General features: G+C 33.6%; 1 protein-coding gene across 1 annotated transcript in view; it reads right to left on the bottom strand.

Annotated features, from left to right (window-relative positions):
• LOC110459491 (ankyrin repeat domain-containing protein 17-like) overlaps nt 1-14,818 on the bottom strand; it is a 93,429-nt gene that overhangs the window by 37,985 nt on the left and 40,626 nt on the right. Inside the window, exons 8-12 of the mRNA XM_021511772.1 lie at nt 14,060-14,143; nt 12,203-12,286; nt 10,298-10,381; nt 8,422-8,505; nt 4,296-4,379 (exon numbers count right to left, since the gene is read on the bottom strand). Coding sequence (XP_021367447.1) covers nt 4,296-4,379; nt 8,422-8,505; nt 10,298-10,381; nt 12,203-12,286; nt 14,060-14,143 — 420 coding nt within the window. The remainder of the gene's footprint in view (nt 1-4,295; nt 4,380-8,421; nt 8,506-10,297; nt 10,382-12,202; nt 12,287-14,059; nt 14,144-14,818) is intronic.

Below are 14,818 nucleotides of genomic sequence, written 5' to 3'. Positions count from 1 at the left end.
AACTGAGTGCCTGAGAAAATAGAGTGTGCTTCCTTGTTGTTTATAGCAGAGACGTTTATATACAATACGTCTCTCTCTATAATAAGTTTGTTAACAGATTTCAGAATTTTATCTCTCTCAGACATACAAAGTATGTAACAAGAGGTCAATATGTATCATATGCATATATACATGGTGGATAACAAAGGCTACCATGATAAACTAACATTTCAAAAACTTTAACATTGCATACAGTAAATAGTCCACGCATTTGAATAATGCTAGGGTAAGTATAGTACAGTTATGGGATCGCACAACGTTACACGATGTGCGGTGTGCGCACGATGTGTGCACGGTGTGTGAATGATGTGTGCACGAAGTACGAACGATAAAAAAAATGGACGATGATTACTTGCGCACATTTGTGCGGACGATCGACGAACGTTGTGCGATAACAATCGTGGTTGATGTAAATTGAGGAATGACTTAACAATATATACGGTTTGGTGTTTTAACTTTTAAACTTGATTTGTTAGCATGTTTTTATATTCTAGCTAGCTTATCTTTCTGTCTATACTTTTTTGAATTTAGAAATGGTATTTTCGGTGTTTTTTAAACGACCTTAATCGACACATATAAAATTACAACACAGTCTCTGCAACACAGGTAAACATAGCCAGTTTTTACCTGGACCGTAGTTTTCCCCCGTCCGGGGCACTTACGTAACTCGCCAAGGTGTGAAAACCAGGTGAAGGGGAGCTATAGATCAAAACGAATACAAATAACAAATGCTAAACGTCCAGTTATGTTTTCATAACGGTCATACGGTATCACATAGCAGCTCTATCTGTAAGGCACAGACCAGGTAAAACTCCGGTCACTCATCAAATTGTTATTTACCTGTTGCATTTGAGCCGAACCCATTCTTAACAGCCTAACGGTCACTGTATACTGTCTTACTATATACATATACCCGGATCGTAAAATTGTACCTAATCTTAATTATTGTGATGAAAAAATACAGTAATACATACAGTGTACATTATTGCATACGAGCCTTCCGTATTATTTTCATTCCGTAATATTGATCATCAAGTTGTACCAAATCGCACAGTTGTGCGAGAAAAGCGCACAACGGGGCGAACGATTGTTAAATCGCCCAGTTGTCCGCACCATTTGTGGACGATGTGCGGACGGTGTGTAAACGATGTATGCACAGTGTGCACATGGGGTTTTTGGTGCGTTGTGCGGTCACACAACTGTAGTAATTTGGAATAAATAGTTGTCGTATGTGTTTAACAGATATGTGTTCCCACTTAAATAGATAATGATATTCATCACCAATTTCATTATAACATGGATTACATGTTCTGTTTAATTTGGATTAACGGAGTGCCCTTCTGTGTGTGGTATTTATAAAGGTGTCAACAATCAGTCAAGCGGTCCCGGACTAGTGTACCTATGAACTTACATGGTTCAACGAAAAAGATTATTGACCTTTTTCAGCTGACCAATAAGTACCCCTTAGCGCCCTTAGCAAGTTACACAGTGGACAGTATATATCAGAGACTGCGATTAACTTGGCATAGGGTATATTTGGAAATATCATATATTAACGACAACAAGATTTATTAATTAATTAAAGAAAGGTGTACTGATTGCGTAAACCCATAAAAAAAAGAATATCTGAAAGAAAAAAGAAAAAAAACTCCTCATCACTTAAGATTCGAAAATGGGCGATATCAAAACATTGAATCTTCGAGTGTGTAATGTTTGTAACTTAGATGATGTTGAAGATTGTTTTGAAAACGTCTTTTATTAAAAAGCCAAGCATTTTTAGATTGAAAGGACTACTGAGTGTGAAAATTACAAAAGAAATAACGAACTTAGGGAAATATATAAAATTTGCAAATTCGAGAAGAACCTAATTATTATAAATAGATATAGCTGCATTTGTAAGTGAGTTGTGAGTGTGTGTATTTTTTTTATTTTGCATAGTAAATATCACAAATTTTGTTACTTTGTAGCAGAAATAATGAACTTGAACTTGAACATGGCGATGAGGTTACGTACATGTATGACGAATATGAAATATTGTAGCACTAACACTTACATGTATTGAGCACAGATAAACAAAATGTTATGAAGTTTTGCCACTTGTCTATTGTTTATAAAAATGTTTGACAACGGTCAGAGACGTATACTTTAAAGCGAAACATTTTTACTTGTTTTTGTGTGCGGCACCATTCTCCATCACAAGTTTCATGAAAAAATGTATTACCCCCCATAGTAGCCCCCATCCTCCTTGATCCACGCCTGTTTAGGTAAAAACGTACATGTATAAACTGAGAAATAGATATATTGAAGTTTTATTGTGGTCTCAATCCCTTTCTGAAATCAAACCCCTATACCCTCTGCAGTACACACCCCTCAGAGTGCGCCATACAGTCATAGTTTCTCAAGTACCATGATCAAGACAGGTAATATTTACCTGTAGAAAAGTCAATATAGATAGCTACATTTTTATGATTGATAAAGAAAACCTATAGTCTTATTAATACCAGACGTGAAAATCATAAATGAAAAAATTACATCGCGCACTCAGTCATATATAATAACTCATGTAACAATATACATGTACAATGTAAACTTAAACAAGAATCAACTACATTTTCATAATAAAAATAAAGATGTACAACAACAAATCTGTTTATCTGTGAATGAAATTTAATGAATAGACATGGTATACCATGTATACATTTCAAATCTCCGATGCATGTATTTGCATGAATTAATAATTAAGAACGTTATCGATCTCTAAATCCTACAAAAAATCTTTAAGTGTATGGTAGTATTAAAAACGATATAAAAATAGAAATAGAGGTTCTGGATCTTTAACACATTAGTCTGAAATGATTTATTTTTTTTATTATTAGGCTAATTAATTATTGCATTTCTCGTTCAAAAAATGTAACCTAATTCTTACTGTCAATAGGTATTAGTCTTTTATTCGGTAAGCAGCTGGAAATACTTCTGAACCTAACTTTTTGTGTGTCGCGTTGATCTGTTATCGTACGTCAGGTCTTTGTGATGGATATATTACACGTACCAATATTTGATCGACCTTTATCTTTATAATTCAAGAGACATTTCTGTTTGTTTCACACTCATCCATTATGCAAACGAAATTGCAAAATTTAAAACATTCGTATGTGCCTCCTCGTAGCCTACAGTTTACTAACGTTTCTTACTATGCATTGTGGGTATTTTCGTTTCGTTTTAGATATTTTATATGCTTCAGCTTTTTATGTCAACCCGTATTTGTCACCACAAACGAATCACCGTTGTAAGTGTCATCCGTAGCACTTCCGTACCGTTTGCGTAACACTTTCATACTGTTTGCGTAGCACGTGCCGAGCACTTCCGTACCATTTGCGTCCGAGGTGGAACAGCAAACGTGTACGGGTATGTACAACGTATGATTGTTGCGTTATAAAGTTTGGAAAACATGTTATATACGGTGTTTTCATTTCTATACGGCGGTGATTTTAAATGATTTTTAAAACGAATATTTTGTATTATTGTTAAACGTAAAAAAAAAAAAATTAGACTAAACATTAATTGTGTCCAGATATCAATGTTTTCGTCGCCTCTAAACTTCGTCATGGACATTTAGGTCACAACGGTAATAACATTGAATTACTTGCAAACCAATGTATAACTTGAAATCATTCATTTACCAAGCCGACATGACCACTAGACTCTGCTGCTGTCAAATTATTATACTTGACTCACAAAAATCCAGATCAGAAACAACATGCAAAAGTCTATCAGAGTCCGTCCGGTAAATCGAAGAGAAAGAAAAAGGAGTGTTTTTTTAGTGTAGCAAGGGATGAAAGATAACGTTAAGGACAAAATCAGCTTATGTGACGTTTGATCACGTTTTGGAAAAAATATTTATATTCGCAGTTATGCGTTACACGGAAATAAGTTTGTATTTCTCGACCAAAACAGGTAATATCTGCATTGGAACAAAATTGTACGATTGTAGTTTTAAAATGTTTAAACTAACAAACGGTTTTCCAGTTTGCTGTCGTTCTGTAGTGTTTTATCCCTCTGTTTTATCTTTGTTTTGTTTCTATGACTGCGCTTCTTATATCTGCTGACCATTATTGTTTATGTCATGACGTTATAATTCTTCTCTCTACACCTGTCATATTCTGGTATAAAGATTACAAATAATGACTACTTTCAATCATTTTACGTACTTAAGAGCAAATGTGGGAACCCAGATATCAATATATTGAAAAACCCACCTGATTCGGATCAGCTCTTTTATCCAACAATATCTTAACGATGTCGACATAGCCTTCACGTGCTGCTCTGGACAATGCAAGAGACTGGATAAAAAAAAAAAGTATCATGTCAGTAAATTAAAGGGGGTTAACAAGGTTATCACTACAGGTCAAAAACATCTTTAAGGAAAATACAGTAATTGTGAAAATGTTTTCGTTGTTCTTAATTGACTTCATTTGTTTTTAAACAATCTTTGGTTTATTAACTTGATATACATAAACGACATTGTTTAGACTGGAAAACATAGATTAATGCATATTTGATATAGTCGATTGTCTGATACTACATCGCTTTGTAATAATCAATGTTCTATATTCATTATAAGTGTATGTTCAAATGACCTGTGATTATAAATTATTTTATCATGGATTTCATGCATTATGCAATAACACGCTTTGCAAAATAAGATAATAATGGATAGAAAATAAATATGTTCAATAAGATTCATCACATTAGGAATATGTGATATCAAAGTTTTACATCCTACACAAACATATACATATAAAATTAGCCCAGTCATAGCTTGACCAGTCGGTCTTGGAACGTTGCGACACGTTTAATACGTACATTGTTTGTGTGGGAAGCAGAACTTCGATATCAAATTAAATGATTTTCCGTGTGTTTTAATAATAATAATGATAATATACAGCCTTTATATAGCGCCCTATATAATTTGTAAAATTACTCTAAGGCGCTTTACAACATATGGATAATAATAATAGTTATATTTGTGAAAACAAACAACGAAGGCTTGCAATCACTTTCATGCATTTAACAAGCAATTTGAACATAATTAAACAAATAAAATGATGGTATTTACATGACGTTTTTGCAAAAGTTCCAAAATGCAGACGTGAAGAGGCGAGTTTTTATGTCCCTCTTGAATTTGGCCAGGGTATTCGACTTCCTAATATCAGATGGCAAGCTCATCCACAACGTAGCTGAAACCCTCCCAAAGCATCGGTTTCCTTAGGTCACAGTACAAGATTTTGGGACACACAACAAAGATTATGACTCCGACCGCAGTGATCTTGACGGCTGATACAGGGTAACAAGTTCATGTAGGTACTGAGGAGCTGTTCCATTCAGTGCCTTGAATGTGTATACCAGAATTTTGTACTGCGACCTGTATCGTACAGGTAACCAGTGCAACGAATAAAGCGCAGGTGTGATATGCTCTCTCTTTCGAGTACGAGTAACTAGCCGTGCTGCAGTGTTTTGGACCCTCTGCAGACGACCAGTTAGTTTGTCAGATATACCACAGCGCAGGGCGTTACCATAATCCAACCGAGAGGTACACTGTGAATTCACCAAAATCTTGCATGCATCTGCATTTAGAAACTGCCGAATACAGCCGATGTTCCTGATCTGGTAGTAACAGGATTTGGCAATAGCGTTCACTTGTTTCTCCATGTTCAGAGAACTGTCAAAGTATACCCCTAGGTTTTTAACAGCTGGAACAGCATCAATAGTTCTGTCACCAACCTTGAGCTGGAGAGCCATTGTTTGCTGACACTTTGGGGAAAAGACGATTAGTTCCGTCTTTTCCTGATTAAGTTTAAGCATGTTGGCGTTCATTTAGATACTGATATCTGTCAGACAAGCCTCCAGACTTTCTGAGACTGTATTTCAACTGTCCTGTGGTTTTATGACCATGTAAATTTGTGTGTAATCAGCACAGCAATGATAGCGAAGGCTATGGCGACGACAAGTCTTTCCAATCGGTTTGGAGTACAAACAATATTTTCGTGGTCCTAACACCGACCCGTGAGGAACCCCGAAATCTAGTACTTTTGGTATGTGAGGTGGCAGATCCGATGGCAACACACTGTCGTCGTTCACTCAGGTATGACTGTATCCAGCATAGTGCGGTATCAGTCACTCCATAAGAGTATTCCAGACGTTTATATAGTATGCCATGGTCGATGACGTCAAATGCAGCTGACAAGTCCAGCATGACAAGCACCGCTCTGCACTTGCTATCCAATGCAGAAGCTATATCACTTTGTACACGTAGAAGGGCCGTCTCAGTAGAGTGTCCCATGCGGTAGGCCGATTGCATGTTGTCATGGAGACTGTTTGCATGGAGATGAACCTCTAAACGCCGGGACACAACCTTCTCCAAGATCTTAGACAGAAAAGGCAGATTTGAAACTGGGCGGTAGTTTTTCAACTCCTCCTTGTCCATTCCAGGCTTTTTTAACCATGGTCCGATATGTGCCTCTTTGAAACATAATGGAACCTTTGACTCAACCAATGTTTATTCATGATTGCGGTAATCAAAGGAAGCAGTGCTTCAAGACATTGCTTTAATAGGTCTGTAGGCAGTGGATAAAGCTCTCAGGACTTCGATTGCGAGGTCATGATAATGTTGCGCAATTCGTCCTGGGTTGTTGGTGAGAGCTTTGTCAATGGTTTCCCATCAAAGGCAATGTCAGCAGTCATGACAGAGATGTCAATGTCAGCAGAGGTGTTCACTTCGGTAATATTTTTCCTGATTGAGCTGATTTTATTCAGAAAGTAATCACTGAACTCGCTTGCTAGGTCTTTTTCAGAATTACAGCTTGGTAGGATAATTTCACCATTTTGTCCCATTAGGTTTTTGGTGAGTCTAAAAGGTTGTCTTTGATCCTTGCCACATCCTTCGATTTTTTCCAAATAATAAGCCTTCTTTAACTGAAAGAGCAGTAAACCAACTAGCCGACATCGCTCTCTATAAATCAGTTTGTGAACGTAAATCTGGTTTGTCGCCACTGTCTCTCTGCTTGTCTACGTTTCTGTTTTTCCACGCGGAGATTTTTATTATACCACGTGGCATTTGGTCTCACAGTCATCACCTTAGTTTGCAGAGGTGCGTGTTTCTGTATAAGGGCTTCTATACCAAATGTGTATGCTTCAACAAGATCATCAACCTTGCCATCAGTAGATTGAAGGGCGGAACAAGACTGAATGTCATTGTTGAAATCTGGTATTGAAATTTCGTGGAATTTCCGGAAGCTCACTTTATTTTAACACATCGAATGAGGCCCTTGAAGATTTGATCAAATCAGCTGATATCAAATTTCATAACTTTGATATTAAAACAAAGTACCATATGCTATTTTGAATTAGTAGGCAGAATGCGTTATTTTTGTTTTAAAAATGGATGTGCTTTGTATGATAGGATAAGATATTTTGTGAATATGTCAAACGGGAATGTGAGATCAAAATGTGTATTATTGTTTGTTTTATTTGATGTCTGCGTATGAATATAACATACAACGTATAATTGTAACGTTATAATGTTTGGAATACATGTTATATACGGTGTTTTCATTTCTATATAACCCTGATTTTAAATGATTATTAAAACTTATATTTTGTATTTTTGTTTAACGTAGAAAAACATTTAATCAGAATAAACATTAATTGTGTCCAGATATAAATGTTTCAAACGACTCTAAACTAAACATTGAATTATTTACAAACCCATTTAAAACTTGAATTCATACATTTATCAGAGCCGATAGGACCACTAAACTCTAATGCTGTCAAAGTATTATACTTGACTCACGAAAATCAATATCAGAAACAAAATGTAAAAGACTATCAGAGTCCGTCCGGTAAATCGAAGAGAAAGAAAAAGGAGTTTTTTTTAGTGTAGCAAGGGATGAAGAAAACGTTAAGGGACTTGATCAAAATCAGCTAATGTGAAGTTTTATCACGTTTGAAAAAAAACCATATCCGCAGTTATGCGTTACACGGTATTGCAAACAAAAGTTTGTAATTCTCGATCATAACAGTTAATATCGGCATTGGAATAATTGTTTAATTGTTGTTTTTTTTTTGTTTAAAATAACGAACGGTGTTTCAGTTCCTTGTCTTTTTTATGTTTTTTAACCCTCTGTTTTATTTTTTTTGTTTTATTATCTATTACAGCGTTGCTTATATCTGCTGACCATTATTGTTTATGTCATGACATTATATTTCCTCTCTTTACACTTGTCATATTCTGGTATAAAGATTACAAATAATGACTACTTTCAATCATTTTACGTACTTAAGAGCAAATGTGGGAACCCAGATATCAATATATTGAAAACACACCTTATTCGGATCAGCTCCTTTGTCCAACAGTAACTTAACGATGTCGGTATGGCCTCTACATGCTGCATCGGACAATGCACTAGACTGGATAAAAATATACATATCAGTAAATAAAATGAGAGTTAACAAGGATTATGTTATCACTACAGGTCAAAAACATCTTTTAGGAAAATACAGTAATTGTGAAAATGTTTTCGTTGTTCTTAATCGACTTGAGTTATCTATTGAAAATCATTGGTTTATTAACTTGATATACATAAACGACATTTTTTTGACTGGAAAACATAGATTAATGCATATTTGATATAGTCAATTTTCTGTCAACCACATCGCTTCGTAATAATCAATGTTCTGTATTCATTATAAATGTATGTTCAAATGACCTGTTATTATCAAAATTCAATCAAAAACAAAGTTTCAATACACGATTTAAAACGTATATATGCTGTGTGCTTATGATGCAGGCATTATTGACAACTAATTTATTTGTCTTGATTGACGTGTTTCAAATAACCTTTTGAACAATTTATCATTTATTTCATGCTTTATGCAATAAGACGGTTTGCAAAATGAAATATATCAAAAAAAGGAAAATAAGTATGTTCAATAAGATTCATCACATAAGAAATATGTGATATTAAAGGTTTACTTTCTACACAAACAATGTTCATATAAAACTCACCTAGTCATAGCTTGACAAAGGGACCAGTCGGTCTTGAAACGTTGCGACACGTATCACTTACGAACATTGGTTTTGTTGGAAGCAAAACTTCGACAACAAATAAAATATGTTTTCCGTGTGTTTTAATGCATCGAAGGAGGTTCTTGAAGACTTGATAAAATCGGCTGATATTAAATTTCATAACTTTGATATTAAAACAAAATACCATATGCTATTTTTAATTAGCCGGCATAATGCGTCATTTTTGCCTTAAAATGAATTTGTTTTGCAAAATAGGATACGACATTTTTTTAATATGTCACTCGGAATTGCAAAAATAAAAGCGTGTTGTGTTGTTTGTTTTAGTTGATGTATGTTTATGAATATAACATACAACGTATGATTTTTGCGTTATAATGTTTGGAATGAATGTTATATACGCTGTATTCAATTTCGATATGGCCGTGATTTTAAATGATTTTTAAAACTTATATTTTATATATTTGTTTAGCGTAAACAAAATAAGAATAAACATTAATTGTGTCAAGATATAAATAGTTTTTCAGACTTTAATCTTCTTCATGGACATTAAGTTCACAAAAGTAAAGAACACTGAACTATTTACAAACCCATACATAACTTGAAATCATACATTAACTAAAGCCGATATGACCACTAGACTCTGCTGCTGTCAAAGTATTATACTTGACTCACGAAAAATCCAGATCAGAAACAACATGCAAAAGACTATCAGAGTCCGTCCGGTAAATCGAAGAGAAAGAAAAAGGAGTTTTTCTAGAGTTCGAAGGAATGAAAGATAACATTAAGGGACTGGATTAAAATCAGCTAATGTGAAGTGTGAACACGTTTGAAAAAATATTGATATCCGCAGTTTGTAATTCTCGATCATAAAAGTTAGTATCCTCAATTGAACAGAATTGTTTAATTGTAGTTATTTAATGTTTAAGATAACGAACAGTGCTTTAGTTCGTTTTCGTTCTGTTGTATTTCACCAATCTGTTTTATTTTTGTTTTGTTTCCTATAACTGCGTTGCTTTTATCTAGTGACCATTACTGTATGTCATGACGTTATAATTCTTCTCTCTACACCTGTCATATTCTGGTATAAAGATAACAAATAATGACTACTTTCAATCATTTTAAGTTCTTAAGAGCAAATGTGGGAACCCAGATATCAATATATTGAAAACACACCTTATTCGGATCAGCTCCTTTGTCCAACAATAACTTAACGATGTTGGTATGGCCTCTACATGCTGCATCGGATAATACACCAGACTGGATAAAAATTAACATCTTATGTGTAAATAAAATGAAAATTAACAAGGATTATGTTATCACTACAGGTCAAAAACATCTTTTAGGAAAATAAAGTAATTGTGACATGTTTTCGTTGTTCTTAAGCGACCTGATTTATGTATTAACAATCATTGGTTTATTTACTTGATATAAAAAAAACCGACATTTTATAGACAGAAAACCATAGAATAATGCATATTTGATATAGTCCATACTGTGTCAACTACATCGCTTTGTAATAATCAATGATCTGTATTCATTAGAAATGTATGTTCAAATGACCTGTGATTATTTATATCCAATCAAAAACAAAGTTTCAATACACGATTTCAAACGTACATATGCTGTGTGCCTATGATGCAGGCATTATAGACAACTAAATAATTTGTCTTGATTGACGTCTTTCAAATAACTTTTCAACATTTTATGATTAATTTCATGCTTTATGCAGTAGGACGATTTTCAAAATATTTTATCAAAACAAAAAAGAAAACAAATATGTTCTATAAGATTCATCACACTAGAAATATGTAATATCAAAGTTTTACTTCCTACACAAACAATAAACATACAAAATTCAACCAGTCATAGCTTGACAAAGGGACCAGTCGGTCTTGAAACGTTGCGACACGATAAATACGTACATTGGTTGTGTGGGGAGCAAAAATTCGATAACAAATTAAATATGTTTGTCCGTGTATTTTAACGAATCGACGGAGGTGCTTAGAGATTTTATCAAATCAGCTGATATTAAATTTCATAACTTTGATATTAAAACAAAATACCATATGCTATTTTGAATTAGTAGGCATAATGCGTAATTTTTGCTTTAAAAATGGATTTGCTTTGTATGATAGGATAAGATATTTTGTTAATATGTCAAACGGGAATGTGAGATCAAAATGTGTATTATTGTTTGTTTTATTTGATGTCTGCGTATGAATATAACATACAACGTATAATTGTAACGTTATAATGTTTGGAATACATGTTATATACGGTGTTTTCATTTCTATATGACCGTGATTTTGATTGATTATTAAAACTTATATTTTGTATTTTTGTTTAACGTAGACAAATATTCAATCAGAATAAACATTAATTGTGTCCAGATATAAATGTTTCCAACGACTCTAAACTTATTCATGGAAATTTAGTTCACTACGGTAAAGAACATTGAATTATTTACAAACCCATTTCTAACTTGAATTCATACATTTACCAAAGCCGATACGACCACTAGACTCTAATGCTGTCAAAGTATTATACTTGACTCACAAAAATCCAGATCAGAAACAAAATGCAAAAGACAATCAGAGTCAGTCTGGTAAATCGAAGAGAAAGACAAAGGAGTGTTTTTTCTCCTAGTGTAGCAAAGGATGAAAGATAACGTTAAAGGACTTGTTCAAAATCAACTAATGTGAAGTTTGATGACGTTTGAAAAGAAAGAAATCCGCAGTTATCCGTTACTCAGAATTTCAGAAAAAAAGTTTGTAATTCTCGATCATAACAGTTGATATCTGCATTGGTACAAAATTGATTAATTGTAGTTTTTTAATGTTTAAAATAACGAACGGTGTTTCAGTTCGTTGTCGTTCTTTTGTTTTTTTCTGTTTTATTTTTTATTACTGCGTTGCTTATATCTGTTGACCATTATTTTTTATGTCACAGAGATATATTTCTTCTCTCTACACTTGTCATATTCTGGTATAAAGATAACAAATAATGACTACTTTCAATCATTCTAACGTACTTAAGATCAAATGTGAGAACCCAGATATCAATATATTGAAAACACACCTTATTCGGATCAGCACCTTTGTCCAACAATAACTTAACGATGTCGGTATCGCCTCTATATGCTGCATCGGACAATGGACCAGACTGGATAAAAAATAACATCATATGAATAAAAAAAAAATGAGAGTTAACAAGAATTATGTTAGCACTACAGGTCAAAAACATCTTTTAGGAAAATAAAGTTATTGTGAAAATATTTTCGTTGTTCTTAATTGATTTAATCTATTTATTAAAAATCACTGGTTTATTAACTTGATATACATAAACGACATTCTTTAGACAGGAAAACATAGATTAATGCATATTTGATATAGTCAATTTTCTGTCAACTACATCGCTTCGTTATGATCAATGTTCTGTTTTCATTATAAATGTATGTTCAAATGACCTGTTATTATCAATAGCCAATCAAAATGATATTTTAAAATACGATTTTAAACGTATATATGCTGTGTGCTTATGATGCAGGCATTATTGACAATTAATTGATTTGTCTTGATTGACGTGTTTCAAATAACGTTTCAACATTTCATAATTTATTTCATGCTTTATGCAATAAGACGATTTGCAAAATAAAATATTACAAAAAAAGGAAAATAAATATGTTCAATAAGATTCATCACATTAGAAACATGCGATATCAAAATTTTACTTTCTACCCAAACAATGTTCATATAAAATTCACCCAGTCATAGCTTGACAAAGGGACAAATCGGTCTTGAAACGTTGCGACACGTATCACTTACTTACATTGGTTGATGCGGAAGCAAATCTTCGACATCAAATTAAATATGTTTTCCGTGTGTTTTAACGCATCGAAGGAGGTTCTTGAAGATTTGATCAAATCAGCTGATATTAAATTTCATAACTTTGATATTAAAACAAAATACCATATGCTATTTTTAATTAGTCGGCATGATGCGTTATTTTTGCTTTAAAATGGATTTGTTTTGTAAGATAGGATAAGACATCTGTTTAATATGTCAATCGGAATTGCAAAATAAAAGCGTGTATTATTGTTTGTTTTAGTTGATGAATGCCTATGAATATAACATACAACGTATGATTGTTACGTTATAATGTTTGGATTACATACGGTGTATTTAATTTCGATATGGCTGTGATTTTAAATGATTTTTAAAACTTATATTTTGTATTATTGCTTAACGTAAAAACAAAATCGGAATAAACATTAATTGTATCCAGATATAATCATCTTCAAGGAAATTTAATTCACAACGGTAAAGAACATTGAATTATTTACAAACCCATATATAACTTGAAATCATACATTTACCAAAGCCGATATGACCACTAGACTCTGCTGCTGTCAAAGTATTATACTTGACTTACGAAAATCCAGATCAGAAACAACATGCAAAAGACTATCAGAGTCCGTCCGGTAAATCGAAGAGAAAGAAAAAGGAGGTTTTTTTCTAGAGTGGTGAAGGATGAAAGATAAAAATAAGGGACTTGATTAAAATCAACTAATGTGAAGTTTGATGACGTTTGAAAAAAATATTTATATCCGCAGTTTTCATTTTCGACCATAACAGTTAATATCTTCATTGGAACAAAATTGTTTAATTGTAGTTTTTTGATGTTTAAAATAACGAACGGTGTTTTAGTTCGTTGTCGTTCTGTTGTATTTTACCCTTCTGTTTTATTTTTGTTTTATTTCTATTACAGCGTTGCTTATATCTGCTGACAATAATTGTTTATGTCATGAAATTAAATTTCTTCTCTCTACACCTGTGATATTCTGGTATAAAGATTACAAATAATGACTACTTTCAATCATTTTACGTACTTAAGAGCAAATGTGGGAACCCAGATATCAATATATTGAAAACACACCTTATTCGGATCAGCTCCTTTGTCCAACAATATCTTAACGATGTCGGTATGGCTTCTACATGCTGCATCGGACAATGCACCAGACTGGGTAAAAAATAAGATCATATGAATAAATAAAATGAGAGTTAACAAGGATTATGTTATCACTACAGGTCAAAAACATCTTTTAGGATAATACAGTACTTGTGATATGTTTTCGTTGTTCTTAATCGGCCTGATTTATTTATTAACAATCATTGTTTTTTTATATTGATATACATTAACGACATTTTATAGACAGGAAAACATAGAATAATGCATATTTGATATAGTCCATATTGTGTCAACTACATCGCTTTGTAATAGTCAATGATCTGTATTCATTAGAAGGGTAACGGAACGGGACAACTGCCCAGCCCCACCGGCCCCACCAAAAACCGTGGGAAAACACTGCTACCCCAAAACCGCGGGAAAACATTTCCGCCACCCCACTCCAAAACTGCGGGAAAACACTGCTACCCCAAAACCACGGGAAAACATTTCCCGCCACCCCATACCCAGAACGCACGACAAACGTTTCAGGTGGCGATTTAAATGTTCGGGTAAGTTGATTATTAAATGTCCAGTTTATTTCTCTGGAACCCTTGAGGTCACTAGGTGCTCGATCTGCCGTTTTGAAAACCGCGCCAAATAAGAAAGGGCGCTAAACATTTCCCGAACTATTTGAAGATCCTTGTCAGAGATATGAAGATTATTAAATGTCGCTAGTCATGGTCTCAA

This window comes from Mizuhopecten yessoensis, unplaced genomic scaffold (genome assembly GCF_002113885.1).
Source record: "Mizuhopecten yessoensis strain PY_sf001 unplaced genomic scaffold, ASM211388v2 scaffold10087, whole genome shotgun sequence".
Classification (NCBI taxonomy): Eukaryota; Metazoa; Mollusca; class Bivalvia; order Pectinida; family Pectinidae; genus Mizuhopecten; species Mizuhopecten yessoensis.
This window is presented reverse-complemented; position numbering and strand designations above follow the sequence as displayed.